The 23,003-nt window shown below is 42.9% G+C and overlaps 2 protein-coding genes across 2 annotated transcripts in view; both read right to left on the minus strand.

Annotated features, from left to right (window-relative positions):
• LOC110505105 (alpha-1,3-mannosyl-glycoprotein 4-beta-N-acetylglucosaminyltransferase B) overlaps nt 1–23,003 on the minus strand; it is a 232,126-nt gene that overhangs the window by 118,621 nt on the left and 90,502 nt on the right. Inside the window, exons 2-3 of the mRNA XM_036969826.2 lie at nt 5,631–5,810; nt 1,748–1,891 (exon numbers count right to left, since the gene is read on the minus strand). Coding sequence (XP_036825721.2) covers nt 1,748–1,891; nt 5,631–5,810 — 324 coding nt within the window. The remainder of the gene's footprint in view (nt 1–1,747; nt 1,892–5,630; nt 5,811–23,003) is intronic.
• The window catches only part of LOC149971805 (uncharacterized), a 36,885-nt gene continuing 36,266 nt past the window's right edge, over nt 22,385–23,003 (minus strand). The window contains exon 4 of the mRNA XM_090219760.1: nt 22,385–22,960. Coding sequence (XP_090075886.1) covers nt 22,811–22,960 — 150 coding nt within the window. The 3' untranslated portion in view covers nt 22,385–22,810. The remainder of the gene's footprint in view (nt 22,961–23,003) is intronic.

Genomic DNA, 23,003 nt, shown 5'->3' on the forward strand with positions numbered 1-23,003 from the left:
TCAACTCAATCATTAAGTTTGCAGACGACACTACGGTGGTAAGCTTGATTACCAACACCGACGAGACAGCCTACAGGGAGGAGCTGAGGGCCCTCGGAGTGTGGTGTCGGGAAAATAACCTCTCACTCAATGTCAGCAAAACAAAAGAGATGATCGTGGACATCAGGGAACAGCAAAGGGAGCACCACCCTATCCACATCGACGGGACAGCAGTGGAGAAGGTGGAAAGTTTTAAGTTCCTCAGTGTACATACGTATCACTGACAAACTGAAATGGTCCACGCACACAGACAGTGTGGTGAAGAAGGTGCAACAGCACCTCTTCAACCTCAGGACGCTAAATCAAAATGTGGCTTGTCACCGAAAACACTCACTAACTTTTACAGGTGCACAATTGAGAGCATACTGTCGGGCTGTATCACCGCCTGGTACGACAAGTGCACTGCCCACAACCGCAGGGCTCTCCAGAGTGCTAGCATTCACTGGTTGAAGGTGAAGTAACTTTTGAGTTGGAGTTGACTGGTAACTATGACATGAATATATATAATTTACAACATTTGGACGGGAGCTATAATCCAGTTATAATACTTTTTTTTCAACATGTGCAGAGTGTGTGTCGGTATTTCTTGAATTCAGGCCTGGCTGAACTTGTTCAATAGGGAAAGATTGCTTTCGTACCCCACTTCTGCTGAAAATGTAACTTTCCTGTGTGACCTTATTGTTCACGACAGAGACAGAATAACTTGTTTTCTGAAGAGTGAGTCGAAGAGATGGTGAGATGAAATAGATGAGGAGAGAGAAGTACAGAGAGAAAGGCTGTAGATTGTATATCTGGCAGGGGTGGAGAGTGGAATGACTTACAAGGACAATCTTGTCAACACAATACAAATACAATGCCCTGTAAATGAATGATGGTGGTGAGTGATGGAAAGAAAGAGAAGAATACATTGTCAAGGCTGAATTACAATTCAGGTATTTTTTACCAACTTCCCATTCCCATAGGGAGGAAGTCCACATCAATAGCAGTGTTTCTGCAGCAACAGTTGATTATAGTACCCTGTACTCGTTCTCACCATCCCTTCCTCTCCCATTGTGAGCTAACATAAGCAGACTCTAGCGGCTATCTTCTCCATTTAATACGCCCATAAAACATACTCTGATTACTAGAGGGGAGCTAGGGGTAGCGTCCTGGCTAGTGCTCTACGAGGCACCCTCACGGACGTGGCCCGAGGAATTGATTTAGGGGGGTTTCAGTGGCCTGAACATAAATCTCACACACATACACACACACACACGTACGTACGTACACACACAAAAGCACAAGTGCTAGCAACACGCACACACCCACACACTTGTTAATAGCGCCTCTGAGAGCCTAGCTGGCTGTCTGGAGAGTATGGATGGCCTCTCCAGGGGGGTGGAGGTTTAAGGTGGGGGGGGGGGGGGGGGGGGGGCTAGCTCCCGACAGAGGGTGAAGTCTAAATGGGCTACTGGCACAGCCACAGTGGGGCAGAAAGCCAGAGAGGGGAGAGGTTGAGGATGAAAAAAATGGTCTGGACAGTAGACACTATTACTGTTCTGAGGGGAGGGAAGAGGTGGAAGTAAGAAAGGATGGAGATAAAAGAGAGAAAGAGAGAGAGAGAATGTGTCTGCGTCCATGCGTGGCTGTGCTTGTGTGTGTGTCTGTGTGTGTAGTATGCGCCTAAGTGTGTGTGTGTGTGTGTGTGTGTGTGTGTGTGCGCGCTGACCCCCGGTGCGTCCCTGGCCCACGTGCACAGCGGGCTGCAGGCTGCTCTCCTTGGCCAGGAGATGGGGCAGGTGGTGGAAGATACTGGGCAGCTGGAGCACATTCTTATTGGTCGTCACATTCCACAGCTTCAATTTGGTCTCGTCTGTCACACACACACACACACACGGAAGAACGCATGCACGCAGACACGGAGCACACACACACACACACAGGGGTCAGAAGGGGATTAAAATGTTTTATCAGAAGTCACACATTATTATTAATGTGGTTAAAATGAGAATGGATGCTACTAAAGGGGTCATTCATGTACAGTATATTTGAGTAGCAATATTTTCTTACTGACTGGATTTACCATTCATATATAATTCAACCTAATCCTTACTGAAATGTCAGAATAACAGTAGAGAGAATTATTTATTTCAGCTTTTATTTCTTTCATCACATTCCCAATGGGTCAGAAGTTTGCATACACTCAATTAGTATTTGGTAGCATTGCCTTTAACTTGTGTCAAATGTTTCAGGTAGCCTTCCACAAGCTTCCCACAATAAGTTGGGTGAATAATGGCCCATTCCTCCTGACAGAGCCAGTGTAACTGAGTCAGGTTTGTAAAAGATTGCACACGCTTTTTCAGTTTTGCCCACAAATGTTCTATAGGATTGAGGTCAGGGCTTTGTGATGGCCACTCCAATGCCTTGACTTTGTTGTCCTTAAGCCATTTTGTCATAACTTTGGAAGAATGCTTGGGGTCACTGTCCATTTGGAAGACCCACTTGTGACCAAGCTTTGACTTCCTGACTGATGTTTTGAGATGTTGCTTCAATATATCCCCATAATTTCCCTACCTCATGATGCCATCTATTTTGTCAAGTGCACCAGTCCCTCCTGCAGCAAAGCACCCCCACAACATGATGCTGCCACCCCCATGCTTCACGGTTGGGATGGTGTTCTTCGGCTTGCAAGCCTCCCCCTTTTTCCTCCAAACATAACGATGGTCATTATGGCCAAACAGTTCTATTTTTGTTTCATCAGACCAGAGGACAATTCTCCAAAAATTACGATATTTGTCCCCATGTGCAGTTGCAAACCGTAGTCAAGCTTTTTTATGGTGGTTTTGGAGCAGTGGCTTCTTCCTTGCGGAGCGGCCTTTCAGGTTATGTCGATATACAGTGGGGCAAAAAATAAGAAAAAAAATTCACCATAATTTGCAAATAAATTCATTAAAAATCCTACAATGTGATTTTCTGGAATAATTTTTTTCATTTTGTCTGTCATAGTTGAAGTGTACCTATGATGAATTACAGGCCTCTCTCATCTTTTTAAGTGGGAGAACTTGCACAATTGGTGGCTGACTAAATACTTTTTTGCCCCACTGTAGGACTCGTTTTACTGTGGATATAGAAACTTTTGTATCTGTTTCCTCCAGCATCTTCACAAGGTCCTTTGCTGTTGTTCTGGGATTGAGTTGCACTTTTTGCACCAAAGTACGTTCATCTCTAGGAGACAGAACGCATCTCCTTCCTGAGCAGTATGACGGCTGCGTAGTCCCCTGGTGTTTATACTTGCGTACTATTGTTTGTACAGATGTACGTGGTACCTTCAGGCGTTTGGAAATTGCTCCCAAGGATGAGCCAGACTTGTGGAGGTCCACAATTTTTGGCTGATTTATTTTGATTTTCCCATGATGTCAAGCAAAAAGGCACTGAGTTTGAAGGTAGGCCTTGAAATACATCCACAGGTACATCTCTAATTGACTCAAATTATGTCAATTAGCCTATCAGAAGCTTCTAAAGCCATGACATAATTTTCAGGAATTTTCCAAGCTGTTTAAACGCACAGTCAACTTAATGTACGTAAACTTCTGACCTATTGGAATTGTGATACAGTGAATTATAAGTGAATTAATCTGTCTGTAAAAAATTGTTGGAAAAAAGTAGATATCCTAACCGACTTGCCAAAACTATTGTTCGTTATGAAGACATTTGTGGAATTGTTGAAAAATGAGTTAAAATTACTCCAACCTAAGTGTATGTAAACTTCCAACTTCAACTATATATATATATATATATATAGACAATTTGTCCTCCATTCTCATGTATTAGTTATATCATTACTACCCACAGTACATTACTTAATGATTACAGAGAGGTTCATTTAGAGTGCAACCCATCTTTCTGAATGGTTAGATACTGTTGTGAGGTTCACCCAAATAGTGGCGCCCACATATTCTGGACCATCCACCCTTACATTTTGTTGTGTTACAGCCTGAATTCAAAATGAATTAAATATTGTTGTTCTTCTCCCAGCCATCTACACACACACCATAATGACAAAGTGAAAACATGTTTTAACATTTATTGAAAATGAAACACAGAAATCTCATTTACATAAGTATTCACACCCCTTTGCTACGACACTCCAAATTGTGCTCCGGTGCATACAATTTCCTTTGATCATCCTTGAGATGTCAATACAATGTTTGGCGTCCACCTGTGGCCAATTCAATTGTTTGGATATGATTTAGGAATAAACATACCTGTCTATACAAGGTCCCACAGTTGACAGTGCATGAGTAGGAACTATACCATGTCCAAGGAACTGTCCTTAGATCTCCGAGATAGAATTGTGATGAGGCATATAGAGCTGGGGAAGGGTGTAAAACTATTTCTAGAGTGTTGAAAGTTTCCAAGAGTACAGTGGTCTCCATCAATGATACACATGTTATTACCCAGACTATGGTTAGAGAAGGCAGTTCGATCAAACTGAGCGACCTGTGCAAGAAGGACCTTGGTCATGGAGGTGATCAAGAACCCAATGACCACTCTGACAGAACTACAGTGTTCCTTGGCTGAGACAGAATAACCTCCCAGAAGGATAACAGTTTCTATAGCACTTTACCAATCTGGCCAGACGGAAGCCACTCCTGAGAAAAAAGGCACATGTTAGCATGCCTGGGGTTTGCAAAAAGGCATGTGAAAGACTAAGATCATAAGGCAAAAGATTATGTAGTCTGATGAGACAAACATTTTACTCTTAGGCCTGAATGCAAAGCACCATGACACACACAGCTCATCACCCATCACCATGGTCGTGGCAGATTCATGCTATGAGGATGCATTTCAGAGGCGGGGACTGGGAGACTGGTAAGGATAGAGCAAACAATGAATAGAGGCAAATACAGGCAAATTCTTGATGAGAAGCTGCTTCAAAATGCAAATAACCTTAGACTGGTGTGAAGATTTTACATTCCAACAGGACACTGACTCCAAGCATACAGCCAAAGCTATTCTAGAATGGCTTCAGAACATGAATGTGAAAGTCCTTGTGTGGCCCAGCCAAAGCCCAGACTTGAATCCCATTGAAAATCAGCTGAAAGACTTGAAGAGTGTTGCTCACCACCACTCCTCATCTAACCTAACAGAGCTTGAGAAGATCTGCAAAGAACGGGAGAAGATCCCCAAATCCAGATGTGCAAAGCTGATACAGACATACCAAAAAGACTCACAGCTGTAATCACCACCAAAGTTGCTTCTACAAAGTATTGACTCAAGGATGTAAATACTTATGTAAATGGTATATCTCTGTATTTCATTTAATACATTAGCAGAAATGTCTGAAAACATGTTTTCACTTTGTCAGAAAAAAACCTCATTAATTCATTTTGAATTCAGGCTGTAACACAACAAAATGTGAAATAAGTCAAGGGGTATGAATACTTTCTGAAGGCACTGTAGATGTGGCTTTACAGTTGCTTAAATTGTAACTGATTGTTGTAAAATCTAGCAAACCTATTGACTGATTCATTCTGACTGGTTGTAATTGGCTCTGACTAGTTCTGACTGGTTCTAACTAGTTTCTCCTCCCTCCAGTCTGTTGTTATTACCGGAAAGGCTGGCCCAGGTGCGGTTGATGTCCCTGAGGGCCTGCTTCTCGGCGATGGCCCTCTTGATCTCGTCCAGCACCAGGTTGAGCTCCTTGGAGCGCTTCAGGTTTTCCTGCTCGGCAGAGTGCAGACGCTCCCTCAGGCCCAGAAACTCCCGCTGGTAAATGTCCACCACATCACCTACAGAGAGAGAGAGGAGAGAGGTTTGTGAAAGTCTTAACAGTTATCTTGGGTCTTACTTTCTTCTGTGATTTGCTATTTTGCATAGTATTACATGATTTTAATTGCTTGAACGGCAACACATTCATTGCTCGTTTCATGCCAATAAAGTATGTTCACATTTTTATTTGAGAGGGGGAGAGGGAATGATTGCGAGAAGGAGAGAGAGAAGAAGAAGAAGAAGAAGAGAGAGAGAGAGAGGAAGACATGAGAGCAATAGGGAAGAAAGAGCGGACCATTACAGGGGGACAAAGGTTGACAAAGTAATTTTACACAAACACATCGACTACACACCATAAACATAAATGTCACCCTAGAGCATCTTGACATGGTTTTTATGAGGTACACAGACAAAACAGATAGAGCACATAGGTAGTCCGTCCTTGGTGACTTTACGCAGCATTTAAAAGGAGTGATTTACCGTGGTCAGCGTGGAATACTTTTCAAGTCATTACCCCTCTTAACAGCTTGATCAATAGGCACTATGCTCTGGACTGATATGCATTGATCCTAGTGGACGAATCACCTCACTTAACCCATAGATTGTTGGACTAAATCGACAGTAGCCTGGTCCCAGATCTGTTTGTGCTGTTTTGCCAACTACTATGGACGTACACATATGTTGTAGGGATATTCTGGGAACAACAGAGTAATTTTTATACGTGTTATAAATCTGCTAGGGAATGGCCAGAGCTGAATCACAAATAGCCCGCTGTTCCCTACATAGTGCACTATATTTGACCAGTGCCTTGCTCAAGGGAACAGGTACAGATTTCCCCCCCATATTTGGCTCAGGGATTCGAACCAGTCACCGGCCCAACACTCTAACCGCTAGGCTATCTGCCGCCCATTTGGGACAGAGTGCAGGTATTTCCAGGTCACTGACCCTTCTCTAAGCTGCTCTGACTGATATTCCTCCCCGCCTCCATTCCTCCTTTCTTTATCTTCCTTCTTCCTCTTCCCACTGCTCTCCAGTAAAAGAGAAAAACACTGTCCCTGGATTTGTTTTTCACAGGATTATATTTATACTGACACACACACACACACACTGCGGACCGACTTGCACACATACATACATGCTTTCACACACATTGTAGGATATGCAGATAAGCACATGCCAACGCATGGATACACAGTGCAGAATATAATAATACATTTAGTTTGTACGGCGCTTTTCATTACAGAGTTCTCTAAGTTCTACCGAGGGGGAAAAAATACATGCACATACACACCTTGGAATGGACACACACACACACACACACACACACACACACACACACACACACACACACACACACACACACACACACACACACACGGCACGGGACACACATGTAAACACTTGCATAAGGGCGCACACACACAGTTCTGGACATCGCGTCACATCGAAGCAGGTGGGAGCGAGTTCGGAAAAAAGCTAAATCTCAGGAAACAACATGGGACTCCTGTTTCACTAATGCTATCTGAACCCAAATCCCGGTGTAATCCCTGATAGCACCTAGCCCTGATACACAAAACGTTAGCCTTACAGCAACCCAGGACTAGAGACGGATACATCTGACAGCAGGCACTTTTAATATTGCATAACTGGAAAGGTGGAAAGGTGAAAAGGCACAAAGACAATGCAATATCTACTGAGAGCATCTGGAATAGCTTAACAGAAACCCAACAAGGGAAGCAATTTATAATAACACCTTGTAAACAAACATTTACAATGGATTCGTATAGTGGTTTCCAACCTTTTTTGCTTACTGTACCACCAGCTGAGTTTTGCTCTGCCCGGAGTACCCCTGAAGTACCCCTTCAGGTGCATTTTACCAGAAGGTCTTTGGCCACATGACTTCCCTCAAGAACCCCCAGGGGTCCTAGGTAACCACTGGATTAGTAAATAGTTTATTCATATTTTATGAATCATTACTCCCAAATGTGTAAATGTTAGGTAAGATAGTTTCGCGCACATTTATGAACAGCTTTTAAAGTATGTAATAATGACTCGGAAGATCGTAGATATTCCAGCAGTACCCGATGCTCCTTAAGGTCTCAAAATGGTCAAGAACATACCAATGGTTAAACAATAAGCACATAAGACAGAGGATTTTTAAGGAAACATATTGAACATGTTAATCCAAAAAACACACTGTTCTCACACTGTTGTAATAGTGTGAGGTGTAACTTCAGACACGGTACGCCGAGTAAAGTAATGTTTTTGGTTGGAAAAAGGCTAACGTTAGCGTTTGTTGGCAGTGGCTCTTCTACCAAAACCAAAGTGTGGATTGCAGTGACCCCTTAGAGCAGTCGATAGAGCGCTTAAGAGGAAAGGAAACAAATATCGGAATTCATAATTCCGCTGAACTATCCCATTATGTTTTAAAGATTACTACCCTTAAAGGCCCAGTAAAAGTGGAGACAAACAAAGCAAATTGTGACAATAGTCTGCGGTTAAAAGACTAAAGCACTGGAGAGTTTAAAGGTGTAATATTTTCTTCTTTTATTTTTTACCTCAATCGCATATCAGTAGTAATGAAAGAATAAAAATCCACTAGAGACAAACTGTCCGGCCCGGCCAGTGTGTCGGCTACATCTCCCCGTTTCATGATAAGTTCATGTTGGCGAGGTTAACAACAATAGCAAAACATTTAGTATTAAAACGGTTTCTCACGTTCTTGCAACAGTTGTTTTTACGACAGTTTGTTAATACAACGGTCAAATACACTTCCTTAAACATCCTGTGGTGTGTGCTTATTCGTTTACCATTGATACAGTAAGTTCTAGGAGAGGGGTATTCAACTCTTACGAGGTTCGGAGCCTGCTGTTTTTTTTGTGTGTTCTGCCTGATAATCCATTGCACACACCTGGTGTTCCAGGTCTAAATCAGACACGGAACCGGGGGGGGGGGGGGGGGGGGGGGTGGTTACCTCCGGATCCGCAGCCACGGCCTTTCAGGAATGGTGTCACACCTTCACACTAAGTCAGACAGACAGACATCCACACCTCCAGAAAGGAAGACGGCACATGCAGGCTCGATTGCTGGGTATTCAGAGAGTGAGTGAGAGAGAAAGAGTGCTGGTGTTTGTGCATATTATTTAAGTGTGTCTGTTGCGTTATTGGTCGGTGGATGCTATGAACCCCTATGCTAGCTCTTATCTTTCCTTACTTACAACTTGCAATGCGTGTGTCAGCATGCAACTAGACAGAAATTAATTAATGCCTCATTATAATTTTTTTTTTATTTTTTTTTTAACAACACCAGCAGTTTACAAAGTTGTGGACAGGGAAGAAAGCAGGGATAAAAGTAGAGGTATGAGATGAAAGTGTAGAAGAATGATAGTGTCTTGCAGTATGAAGCTGGGGAAACTTTTCACTTCTCGCTGCGGCCCCGGATATGATGAAACACAGGCTCAACAGCCGAGTTTAGCCTCTCTAAAGCATTGATAGCATTAAAGACTGTTGCTGCTGGGGGACAATGTCGACATTTTGCAATACTGTGTTGAGATTCTCTTCTTTACAAATCAAATCAAATGTTTTTAGTCACATGCGCCGAATACGAACGGTGTAGCCCTTACAGTGAAATGCTTACTTACAAGCCCCGAACCAACAGTGCAGTTTCAAAAAATACAGGTAAGAATAAGAGATAAAAGTAACAAGTAATTAAAGAGCAGCAGTAAAAAAGAACAATACATACAGGGGGGTGCCGGTACAGAGTCAATGTGCGGGGGCACCAGTTAGTTGAGGTAGTATGTACATGTAGGTAGAGGTATGAAAGTGACTATGCATGGATGACAACAGAGTGGCAGTGGTGTGGAGGAGGGGGGGGGGGGGGTGCAATGCAAATAGTCTGGGTAGCCATTTGACTAGATGTTCAGGAGTCTTATGGTTTGGGGGTAGAAGCTGTTCAGAAGCCTCTTGGACCTAGACATGGTGCTCCGGTACCGCTTGCCTTGTGGAAGCAGAGAGAACAGTCCATGACTAGGGTTGTCTTTGACAATTTTTAGGGCCTTCATCTGACACCGCCTGGTATAGAGGTCCTGGATGGCAGGAAGCTTGGCCCCAGTGATGTACTGGGCCGTTGGCACTACCCTCTGAAGTGCCTTGCGGTCAGAGGTGGAGCAGTTGCCATGCCAGGCAGTGATGCAACCAGTTAGGATGCTCTCGATGGTGCAGCTGTAGAACCTTTTGAGGATCTGAGGACCGATGCCAAATTTTTTCAGTCTCCTGAGGGGGAATAGGTTTCATTTTCCCCTCTCCATCGGTAGTCTCCTTTTCCCCTCTCTATTGGTGGTCTCCTTTTCCCCATCTTCTCGAGTGTGGCACACCACCAAAGAAACAGCATGTGTGGTCACTCAAAGAAGAAGGTCTTGCCCAAATTTGGTATGGTGAAGAAGAGTGAGTACTTGTGTGTGTGTCAGCCAGATCCACACCCTGGACCCGTGATACCTGGCAGAGAATCCTACTCAACTATGAGGGATACTAAAGGAAGGTGTGTGTGTGTGTGTGTGTGTGTGTGACAGAGTAAGTTTTCATTTCTTGTCCTAATTCTTACTGATTTTGGGTTGTGTGTCTGTTGTGTAGATGCAGATGCAGACAGATGGAAAGACAGAGGAAGCAAACACACACACACACACACTTGTGCCTGGGTCTACGGTATGTTTATTTTTCCGACACTCATTAGCGAGACACAATAGTTCCCCGGTCACGTCTGCTTGGCTGATCAAAAATGCTACAGCACTTCCCAGACTAAACACACACACGCAATCTCCCCCCCCCCCCACGACATACAAACACACACTTTCCCCTTCCTAATGTGGAGTTTTAATTATCATTCTGCAGAATTGCTTATCTCCGGTAGCTTAATTATCTAAATCACTGGACGGTTGTGTATTAACTGATTACAGAACCCATCTAGATGGGAGGCCGCATGCTGCATTGCTGCAAAACAAAACAAAATTGCATAATGCATAATACATGGCTATGGAATATTGCATTATGAAAAGGGCCAACCTCATCAAGACCTGTTTTGTTTGCTTGTGTATGTGTGAGGGAGAGCGAAAGAGCGAGAAAGTGTGCAAATGCACTATGCGTGTTATTTTGTAGGTGTGTGTCTGCATTATGTTACACATATTATGTGATTGTGTATGTGTGTGCATGCATGTGTCTATGCATATATAAGCTTGTGATTGTGCGTCATTCAAGCAGAGATGATTACCTTCCCAGATCTGATGGTTTTCAGGTCTGGCGCCTTAACTTCTTATGGCTGGGGGGCAGTATTGAATAGCTTGGATGAATAAGTTGCCCAAACTAAATGGCCTGCTCCTCAGTCTCAGTTGCTAATATATGCATAGTATTATTAGTTTTGGATAGAAAACACTCTAAAGATTCCAAAACGGACAAAATATTGTCTGTGAGTATAACAGAACTGATATTGCAGGCGAAACCCTGAGGAAAATCAAACCAGGAAGTGGCTTCTATTTTGAAAACTCCATGTTCCATAGCCTACTTTTGCTCCATTTAAAGGGATATCAACCAGATTCCTTTTCCTATCGCTTCCTCAAGGTGTCAACAGTCTTTAGACATAGTTTCAGGCTTTTATGTTGAAAAATGAGTGAGAAAGATAACATTGCGTCGTTGTATGGCCGGGTGCCAGCAGCGTTTTGTATGCGTAACAGAATTTGGGCAGCCATTGCCTTTCCCTCTCCTACTGAAAAAGACAGTTGCGGTTGATATATTATCGATTATATATTTTAAAAACAACCTGAGGATTGATTATAAAAAACGTTTGACATGTTTCTGTGGACATAACGGATACTATTTGGAATTTGTCTGCGTTATCGTGACCGCTCTTTCCTGTGGATTTCTGAACATAACGCGCCAAACAAACAGAGGTATTTTGGATATAAAAATAATCTTTATGGAACAAAAGGAACATTTTTTGTGTAACTGGGAGTCTCGTGAGTGAAAACATCCAAAGATCATCAAAGGTAAACGATTAATTTGATTGCTTTTCTGAATTTCGTGACCAAGCTACTTGATGCTAGGTGTACATAATGTTTTGTCGAGCGATCGATAAACTTACACAAACGCTTGGATTGCTTTCGCTGTAAAGCATATTTTCAAAATCTGACACGACAGGTTGATTAACAATAGGCTAAGCTGTCTTTTTTTATATTGCACTTGTGATTTCATGAATATAAATATTTGTAGTAATATTATTTGAATATGCAATTCAGCGGTTGTTGATGACAATTATCCCGTTAACGGGATGGCAGCCATAAGAAGTTAAAGCAGTGGTTCCCAAACTGTGGGGCGTGAGGGGTCAGAGCATATATATACAGTGCATTCAGGGAGTATTAAGACCCCTTGACTTTTTCAAAATTTTGTTACGTTACAGCCTTATTCTAAAATTGATTAAATAAGTGTTTTTCCTCATCAATCTACACACAATACCTCATAATGACAAAGCAAAAACAGTTTAAACATTTTTTTTTTGCTAATTTATAAAACAGTTAATACAGTAATACTCTTTTTATTTTTTTAATTTTTCTTTTCTCCCCAATTTCGTGGTATCCAATTGTTAGTAGTTACTGTCTTATATCATCGCTACAACTCCCGTACGGAGTTTGATTGGAGTCCACCTGTGGTAACTTCAAATGATTAGACATGATTTGGAAAGGCACACACCTGTCTATATAAGGTCCCACAGTTGAAAGTGCATGTCAGAGCAAAAACCAAGCCATGAGGTCGAAGGAATTGTCCGTAGAGTTCCGAGACAGGATTGTGTCGAGGCAATGATCTGGGGAAGGGTACCAAAATTGTCTGCAGCATTGAAGGTCCCCAAGAACACAGTGGCCTCCATCATTCACCAAATAGCTGTGAAGCGGCACTCCCCATCCAATCTGACAGAGCTTGAGAGGATCTGCAGAGAAGAATGGGAGAAGCTCCCTAAATATAGGTGTGCCAAGCTTGTAGTGCCATACCCAAGAAAACTCGAGGCTGTAAACGCTGCTAAAGGTGCATCAACAAAGTACTGAGTAAAGGGTCTGAATACTTATGTCAATGTGATATTTCAGTTGAGGACAGTTTGTGTCATGAACAGCACCCATAGAAACAGACATGGCACACACAGGGGTTTGGGAACCCATGCCTTAGAGGATTATGGGAAATAGCTAACCTTTGAACTATAGCTGTGTATGTACGCATGCATTGACTAGAATTTAAAGACCTCGCCAAAAGCCAGCCAAAATAGGACCCTATCAGCTAATATTCATACTTTCTTCACCATAGACAATCAATCATTCAAATTATATAATCACTAAGCAAGTGATGTCAGCATCCACATATGGTCAAATGTGTACATACAATCTACAGCATAGTGCATACAACCCACTACATAGGGGAGTGTCAAGCTTAGGGCAAGATTTCTCTCTCTATTCAACAGATCAGCAATATTCACTGAATACCAAAATGATTTAGGAAGACTTGAGACATTTGTCCCGCCTCTTTTCCCATTGGATCCGAGCAGTAAAATCCTCTGAATTCATATGAGGATTGTCCATCAAAACCCAGTAGTTTGCTAGAAGAAAGAAAAACTGAAAACCAAACCAACCGTAAACTACTTAAAACTAGTGAGTACCAGAGTCCACATGAATAGACGTTTGGACTGACACATCATGCCAAGGTAGTGAGAGAGAGTCACATTTCAGGACATGGAATGTGTATGTCGAACAGTAACATGAGCCTGGCAGCGATGATGTGCGGTGAGATCGTCGTAGTACTCTACAAATCGGTTTCTCCTGTTCCTGTTGTTCACATTTTTAAAAGGAAAGACAGCAGTTGCTTTTACACACAGACCTATAACTGATGATTTCAAAAAGACATGGACGAACAGTCATAGCATAGTTGAAAGACCTTGATCATCTGGAAGCTTTGCTATTGACACACCAACAAAGCGACAAACTAAATCACTATGTACTCAGCCTGATACTCTAATTACACACTAATCCTAGATTAGTGGTCCATAAAACACACATATCAACAAAGACTGATGTCATGTAACCCACTCGGCAAAGGCATAGACCTACCGCAACATGTTCAACTCAGAATAACACTTAACCGAACCCACACAATACTAAAGCACCCAAACCCACTCAACTTTGCACTTTCACTCACAAGCGCATACACACGCGAACACACACACACACAATTTGTTATTTTTTCATCATGGGGAACTAACATTGATTTCCATAAAAAATATTTTTTTGCCTAACCCATTACCCTAATGGTAACCCTTAACCTAACTCCTAAACTTAATGGGTAAGTGGGAAATGTCCCCACTAAGGATACTTTTTATTGTCTAACTATCCTTGTGGGGACTTTAGGATTTTAGGTCCCCACAAGGATAGAAGAACCAACCCTTGTGAAAGTCAGGGTATAAATGTATGGTGCAAAGAGTGGGCTTGGACTATGAAAGAGTCTTGTCAAGGCCAATGATAAGGCAAGGGTGGGAGGAAGGGTAAGTGTTTGGTTGCCATTGGAATCTGGTGTCCTGTTGCATATTCCTCAAGTTTCCACACGACATGGTTAAGATCCATCCGAAAAGAGAAATGTGTGTGTGCGTCCCATCCATTTAGACATAGAGAATAGAGCACCAAGTGGCACACACATGGACGGATGCAAGCACACGCACAAACACACACAAACACACACACACACACACACACACACAAACACACACACACACACAAACTCTCTCCCCCTGCTCCAAATGGACTTTGTGATTGCACTGCAGTCGCCTGTGGTGTGGTTATACTTCCAGGCATAAGAGAATTAAGAGAATACTGTGTGTGTGTGTGCGTGCGTGCTTGAGAGAGAGCGAGAGAGAACACGATACAGCACACATTCAGAACAGACCAGAACTGTAATGGGACACTAATGCTATTATACACCACTCTTACAGAGTCTGCAGCCTGTCCAGCTAAATTGGCCGCACCTGCACTCTCTCTCACTCACATGGACACAAGCACACATCTGTCAAAAACATACAAACAAGTAAACAAAGACCTAAAGAAAACACACTGTGACCATACAGCCACATGCTTATTGACACCCAGAAGTTACATTCACTTTGACAAAGCCACATTCACTTTGACAAAGCCAACACAGAGCCTACGTGTCTCAGTGGTGTGTGTGTGTGTGCGCGCGTGCGTCCGTGCGATTTAAGGACCTCTCCACCTCGTGCGTGCGTGTGTATTTGTGGTGAGAAAAAGGGGCCATGGTGGCTCCTGAATAATGCCATTAGGCCTGTTATCCTTGCATCACATTTCTACACAGGCATCCTGGATGGAGGGATCAATACCTTTCCCTGGAGGGAGATGAGAGGTATAGAGGGGAGGGGGTGCGTAGAGGTGGATTCAAGGAAGGTAGGAAGTGGGGAATCAAATTATCCTAGGGCAGACTGATAGAGCACACTGATAAGAGAAGAGCCCCCCCCCCCAACAAACACGCCCACCATGTCCACATTTCCATCCCCATGGCTTTGCTTCCTCGCACGGTCACAGATTGACCTGGCTAACTGGCTGTCCCTAACGAGTGTCCCCAACGAGTGTCCCCTATCAAGTATCCCTTAATGAGGCCTACGGCATATGGTGCTCACTCAGTCTCAGTCCCTCTGCCTCTCTCCATTTGTTTAGCTGCTAGGGGGTCTCCTTGAAACAGGGTCAGGGGCGATGTGAGAGGTTGTGTGAGAAACAGAGAGAGAGAGAGGGAGAGAGAGATGGGACAGAGGGGGAGAGTGTGTGTGTGTGTGAGAATGAGAGTGGGAGAGAAAAAGAGAGCGCGAGAGAAATAGAGTGAAGGTCAGAGGTAACAGGAAAGAAAAATAAATAAAGTAACATAGATCTGCTGTATCAGAGGCCGACCAAGACCAGAATAGATAACCATCCACCACCACTACCACTTTACGGTGAAAAATGAATTTGTTTGGGGCAAAAGTGCAATTTGCAATAAACGAGAGGCGATGAGAGGATAGGAAATGGAGTTATCCGAGTCAACTGGCCATGCCTGGGAGACAGAGAGCAGGTGGGGTTACTATAGGGCAGGCAGGATGTAAAAACACCAGGGGAGAATGACTGCCCCTTCTCTTTGAAGCCCCGGATATTTAAGGATGAACGCGGTAAAGCAGGCATTGTAAGCAGAAAACAGGATCCACCATTATAGTGAATGGAAAAATGACGATCTTCATGGTCAATCGTCGACTAAATAAAATACATTTTGGAAGACAATCATGGTAGCAATAATTGCTTCTGATAAACTCAATTATTTTAAAATGGCAGCCTGCAGTACCCCGGTCGGTCGTCAACTTGAGTTGGTCAATGAGAGGGGGCAGTGCTAAGCTAGCCTGCAACGTCACTTCCTGGTGTAGCTCAAACTGCGCATGTTAAGTCTTAACAGACTGTCTTAACATTTACCATCTTAAACAGACTTCATTTGGCTTCAAATGTGCTTTTTGACTTCACATGGGAATGTTGTCACGTGATCAATGGCTTTCACCATTAACATATACAGTCATTGACACACGAGAGATAAGCCTACAGTATGTGCTTTCCAGCAAACAGGATTCGGCACAATTGAGGTGCATTGTCAAATGACATGTTGGTTTGTGGAAATGTGTTTGTACTGACTAATAGTTTTATTTTACATAACAGGGAAGTTGAAGCTGAAAAGTGAATGTGCAATTTGAGGAGGTGAGTGTATGAGTAATGTAATGAGTGTCGCATGTTTGTGTATATGAGTGCCTATGTGGGTGCGGTGCATATGCAAGAGTGTGTTTATGTTTGCGAGAGATCAAGTGTCTGAGTGTCTGTGCACGCCACATCCCACCACACACACACACACACACACACACACACACACACACACACCAAAAGAGAGCAGTAATTATCCAGACCCTAGTCTCTGAGTGTGTCTGGGTAGACTGGTGCCAGCTGTGCCTTCAGTGCCAGACCAGTGGTGCCAGTTGGGTGCCATCCCATTACGGCAGCCACAGCCTAATCTCCGCATTTATCAGAAATCATATCATTCCTGCAACAACCACAGTTAACATCGTCATACATAAGACTATTGGGTTGGTGTGGTTTACGTTTAGTCAATCATGAGTTTTCCTAGTTCTAGAAGTTGGTCATGCACTTAAGGTAAGCTAAAAAAAATTTTATGGCAATTCTTGAAGTCTGTACACTATCATTGCTCAAGAAGGACTACAGACAAGGAGAGGAAGCCTCTTCGACTATTCAGATGTTGCCCAAGACTTCCAAAGAAGTTGGGCTCACATGCTGACCAGAACACTCACATTGCGTGCGCGAGCATTGCAAAATAAATGTGCACATACTGTACATAAACTGCTAGCGCGTCAACAAGCGTATGCGTAGCCAGGCGCTAAATCGAACTTGGTTCTATTTTCTACACTTGACACACTGCAAGTCCCGCCTCTCCCATCTCCTCATTGGTTTACATACTCACGTCAGTGATTGAAAGATGAACTGAGGTCCACACTCCAGTCCAGTTGGTGGTGGTAACGCACCTTAAAGTTAGTTGCCAACCGCCATATAATGTCCACAGACGAAGAACAAGAAGAAGGCTACTCTACTACTGAAGGAGGAGCAGTTACTTGAAACTAATTAAATGTCCCCTTTAATCTGTGGATTATTTGTCGGTGTAGAGAACACACAATGTTTTCTGACTCAAAATTGTTCAGAAATCTATAAAGATCCAGAAAAAAAAGGACGTTGTACATTTCAGGTAAAATAACAACCCAATGTTTATATCCCAGGACAAATTAGCTAGCAACAGCAAGCTAGCTGGCTAAATGTCCATGAATGTTTCATGAGTTTTGACCTGTCCCCAAATTAATTTAGTTGGTTCAGAGTTAGTTTTGATATTTCAACATGCGTGTCCTGATCGTGTCTGGTGTGGACGGCCAAAATCAGCATGTGCGTGCCCCGTGTTGTTAGCATGGACTGCAAAATGGATATCCTGACCTATCGCCCAACGAGTCTTCTAACTGCTGACAATATACCCCGATGAAGACAGCTTGGCCGTCGAAACGTTGGTTATAAAATGATTGCATCTGAGCTCCTGGAATAACTCTACTTTTCTTTGTTTGTGTGTTCTACTCCACTAGCCAGCACCTCACCAAAACAGGTGTGTGTGTTTCTTTTGCCTCCAGCCAAAATCCATCCAAGAAGCTACAGTAGGGTTAGAGAGACTCTTTCCTATCTAGGGGAAACCTAATGGCAGAATTACCTGGGAAGCCTCAGGTCCACAGTCTTAAATTAAACCTGACTGTAATCTGGAGAGGAAGAGCAGACTGGCCGGTATTATCCATAGGGCCCGCGGTGCCCTCTCATCTCATCCTTTCATTTTCGCTCTTTCCTCTTCCTTTCATCTCCTACTCCTGGACAAATACTAACAGTTCTTTGTTTCCCAGGCACAAAGACGCTTCTGGGAAATAACTGAACAGGACCTAGTCTATATTGGTGTTTGTGTGTGCGTGTGAGTGAGCCATAGGAATATACAGGTACCTTCCAAAATAAAGGAAACACCAACATAAAGTGTCAGTGTTGGGCCACCAAGAGCCAACACAGCTTCAATGCACCTTGGTATAGATTCTACAAGTGTCTGCAGCTATTAGAGGGACGCGACGCCATTCTTTCTTCGAGAAATTCCAGCAATTGGCGTTTTGTTGACTGTGGTGGAAAATGCTGTCTCAGGCACCGCTCCAGAATCTCCCATAAGCGTTCAATTGGGCTGAGTCATGTGAATGAGACGGCCATGGCATATGGTTTACGTCGTCGTCATGCTCATCAAACCATTCAGCAACCACTCGTGCTCTGTGAATGGTATCATGGTAACCAAATTGATGGCCTGCCCAGCATTTTATACATGACCCTAAGCATGATGGGATGTTAATTGCCTAATTAACTCAGGAACCAAACCTGCGTGGAAATAAAATTGCATTTTATTTAACCTTAATTTAATGCTTTGTACACGGCACGAGGCTAGCCTCTTCTCCACGGTGTTCTATGAGAATCACCACCCCTAGAGCAGTCTTCTAAGTTAAACCTTTCTGAAGGTCCATTAGAACACGTTATGCACATTGAGTTTGAAGCAAGAGCTACAAGAAGCTAACATGTGGCTAGCAGCTGGGTTGTTCCATTTGATTCCATTCACTTTGAAATTATATCAAACTCAACCGTTTATATTTTCTATAGATGAATGCATGTATATCTCATGGTACGGTGGGGTGTGCAAAATTGGTCAACTTTGGGCAAACTTTGGGCACCTCTATCTCCTGAATGTTTTGGCATTCAGGTCCAAAAAGCCACTTTCTGACCACTTCTATTATGGGCAAAAATGTAAGGAAGGTTTCATTCAAAAAGTGGAACAACCCGGGCTATTAGTGGAAAAAAAACACTAAGCTATGGAAGTCCAACTGTAAAAAGGCTAACAAAGAATAGCACTATTTGATGTGCAAATATTTGATGATGTGCAAATAATGGAAAGTATGGCTTAGATCTGGAAGGCATCAAGTACTCAAGGATCACCCTTACAGGTGTAGGATCTTCATTTGATCACCCTGTTGCAGGATAACTCCTGCAATGCAGGACATTTTAAACTTGTAGTGTACTTCAGGTTAAAAAAAAGCTTCACATTTCCTGTTGCTGCAGAGATTATTTCCCTGCTGTAGCAAACTGGCTCAAATTAAGATCCTGCATCTGTATGGTGACTGAGGCTTTAGTAGTGAAGTAAGTGTGTGTGTGTGTGTGTGTGTGTGTGTGTGTGTGTGTGTGTGTGTGTGTGTGTGTGTGTGTGTGTGTGTGTGTGTGTGTGTGTGTGTGTGTGTAAATGAGGCATGTCTACTAAGTAAGAATGAGAGAGAATGAGCATATTGGAGACACATATTTTCCTCAGATTACACAGACCCACAAAGAATTGGAAAACAAATCCAATTTTGATAAACTCCCTACTGGGTGAAATACCACAGTGTGCCATCACAGCAGCAATATTTGTGAACCTGTTGCCACAAGAAAAGGGCAACCAGTAAAGAACAAACACCATTTGCACATCATCACAACACTGTATATAGACATAAAATGACATTTGAAACGTCTTTATTATTTTGGAACTTTTAAGTGTAAATGTTAACTATTTATTTTTTTATTGTTTATTATCTATTTCACTTGCCTTGGTAATGTCAACATATGTTTCCCATGCCAATAAAGCCCTTAAATTGAGAGAGAGAGAGAGAGAGAGAGAGAGAGAGAGAGAGAGAGAGAGAGAGAGAGAGAGAGAGAGAGAGAGAGAGAGATGCTAAGTTAGTGCGCTGGGAATTTCACACCCCATCTGTGCAAATGAGAAAAAGAGGAGGAGTTGGAAGTTGAGAATACTAACTAGCAAGAGAGATATAAAGGATGTGCAAACAGTACAGGAAGGGAGATGATGGGGAAAATGAGGGAAATAGATTGATAGACGATGGAGAGAGTGAGGTGAGAATAAAGTGGGTTGGCATGTACTGAAGAGGAGCCAGTTAACAAAAACATCATTTTTGGGGCAAATAAATCCCAATAGTTGAATAAGCTTGACATCAAGTCATGCATGTCGACAGAAATGCACTCATCATTCATGTGTTACTGCGTCTATAGGTGGACGATCCAAATAAAGTGCATTTGTTTTAACTCATGCAGCACAGGAGGATTAGACCAAAAGGTTTTTTTGCGTCACGGCACGGCGTGACTTTGATACAAACACACTCATCAACCGCTCCCCTCTTCCTCCTCCCCTTTCCTCATCCCCCTTTCACCTCTCTCTGTCTCTGCAGCTTGAGGCCCGCTCCCCTCTTCCTCCTCCCCTTTCCTCATCCCTCTTTCACCTCTCTCTCTGCCTCTGCAGCTTGAGGCCCGCTCCCCTCTTCCTCCTCCCCTTTCCTCATCCCTCTTTCAGCTCTCTCTCTCTGTCTCTGCAGCTTGAGGCCTGCTCCCCTCTTCCTCCTCCCCTTTCCTCATCCCTCTTTCACCTCTCTCTCTGTCTCTGCAGCTTGAGGCCCGCTCCAAAAGTTTAATTAATAGCATGTCGCACTAACAAGGCGTAGGAGCTCCAGTGGCTGCTGCAGGACAACCTAAACTGAATGTCTGCAGATGGCTGAGAAGTCCGTATCTCTTGTGCACATACATAGACACGGACAGACACACACACACACACACACAGGCAGATAGACAAAAAACACAGGCACATGAAATGGGATAACAACGCGAGATGGCACGCGACACTATTCATAAGTATTGTGACAAAACGTGCGACCTGTTTTGAACAATCATGTTAGGACAGACGCCCGACTGAGCGTTCTACTCGGGTGCATTGTCAATGGGCGCGGATGAAGATTTCATTAAAAGTGCATTACAGTGGCTTGGAAATACAATTACATTTCTAAAGGAGGAAAATTATTAGTAGGAAAACCTTTTGTCATCATTGGGACGTCGCCAGATTGACTTTAGATGCGGTATAATGTTAGCTAGCCAAGATTGAGGGGAAACCATCACATTTTTGCTAGCTAACGTTAGCATTGCTTGATATTGTTGATGAACTTTGCTAGCTAATGAAAACATTGCCATCTGTCTAAAGTAAATTTGATGACATGATAATGCTGATAATTCCTACTAAATATTTGCCTATGTCATCGTATTTCCAAGCGACTATAGTTTAATATTTGATGAAACGGTCATTAGCCACCGTTCAGAATGACTGGGCATCACTGGACTTTTGGGCACCAATATGGCTGTGGCATCTGTAGAACGGAGGTGCAACCCATGAACATAGTCAGACAAGCAAGTGATGACCACCCTGTGCCCTAACTTTTAACGAGACTAGTGAGAGCCTGGAGTATGACCCACTGCAATGGCACAGATTTAAGATCAGCTAAATGGCGGACAGAGGGACTTCAGAGCACCTAAACCCCTAAAATAACAACTGTTGCATTCAGCAATGTGGAACTCTGAGGTCAATGCTCTGGTTGCCACCAGAAAAAGGGGTCTCAGTGTGTGTGTGTCCATGTGTGTGTAAATGAGAGACACACACCAGACTCGGAAACTTCTGGATCACTCCTCAATCTTGCTAACAGGCCTTGATCTCCACAACACATGGCCCTAGTGTGGAGAAGACAACAGGCCAGACAGAGAGACAGAGTGAAAGACAGAGAGAAAGGAAGAAGATGGAAAGGAGAAAGAAAGAGAAGGAAATAAAAAGAAATAACTAAATGTTGTGAGAAAGAAAGTCAACATTTCACCTGTTCTGGGAACAATACTTTTTTTTAGGTAGCAGGAAAGTTTGGAGAACGTTTTACTATGGTTCCCAGAAATATTCCTGGGATGTTTAATTAACATGTTTCAGTAACATTTCGTTTTTTTTTTTTTTTTTGGGGGGGGGGGGGGGGGGGGGGGGTTGAACTACAAGCACAGATAGGACACATGTAAATTAAATTCCTTAGGCATTAATCATGCAAATATTTTTTTTTATTGTGACAGCATCAGTGCGATTCAAAACCATAATCTTTTGTTCTCTATCCATGGAACTAGTCCACTGCTAGCATGCCATGTTTTTTTTATGCAGACACCGCTATTAATATTTGTCTATTCAAACAGACCCCATTTCAAAGGAAACAAACATTCATTAAGATCAAGTACACTCTATAAAGAAAAAGTTCCTGGAGTATCCTTTAGGGGTTCTTCAAACTGAAACTGTGGAGGAACCCCTAAAAGTTCTTCAAAGAACCTATTTTAATGGATCCTCAAAATAACATTTTGAAGAACCTTTTGGGGTAAATGTGTTAATTACCCCCCTCCCCTATTATCACGATTAATAATACTATTAATATGCATAACAATAAGTCACTATTGTAGTTCTCAGTGGTTGTTATGATTTTAGTGGCTAAACAGAAGATATAAAATCGAAATGAGGTAAACTCCCAGCAGAGCCCCAAGTCCAATGGTTATATCCTCTGGCGTGTTGATGTTAATGCTCTCCATATCCATAGCCAGGATGATTTTGCAGTGGTGTAGGGAAGGTGACATCTGTGAATCCCAAAAACAGGTGATTAACAAAACAGGCACACGC

This window comes from Oncorhynchus mykiss, chromosome 25 (assembly GCF_057628025.1).
Source record: "Oncorhynchus mykiss isolate SJ-2025 chromosome 25, ASM5762802v1, whole genome shotgun sequence".
Taxonomy (NCBI): Eukaryota; Metazoa; Chordata; class Actinopteri; order Salmoniformes; family Salmonidae; genus Oncorhynchus; species Oncorhynchus mykiss.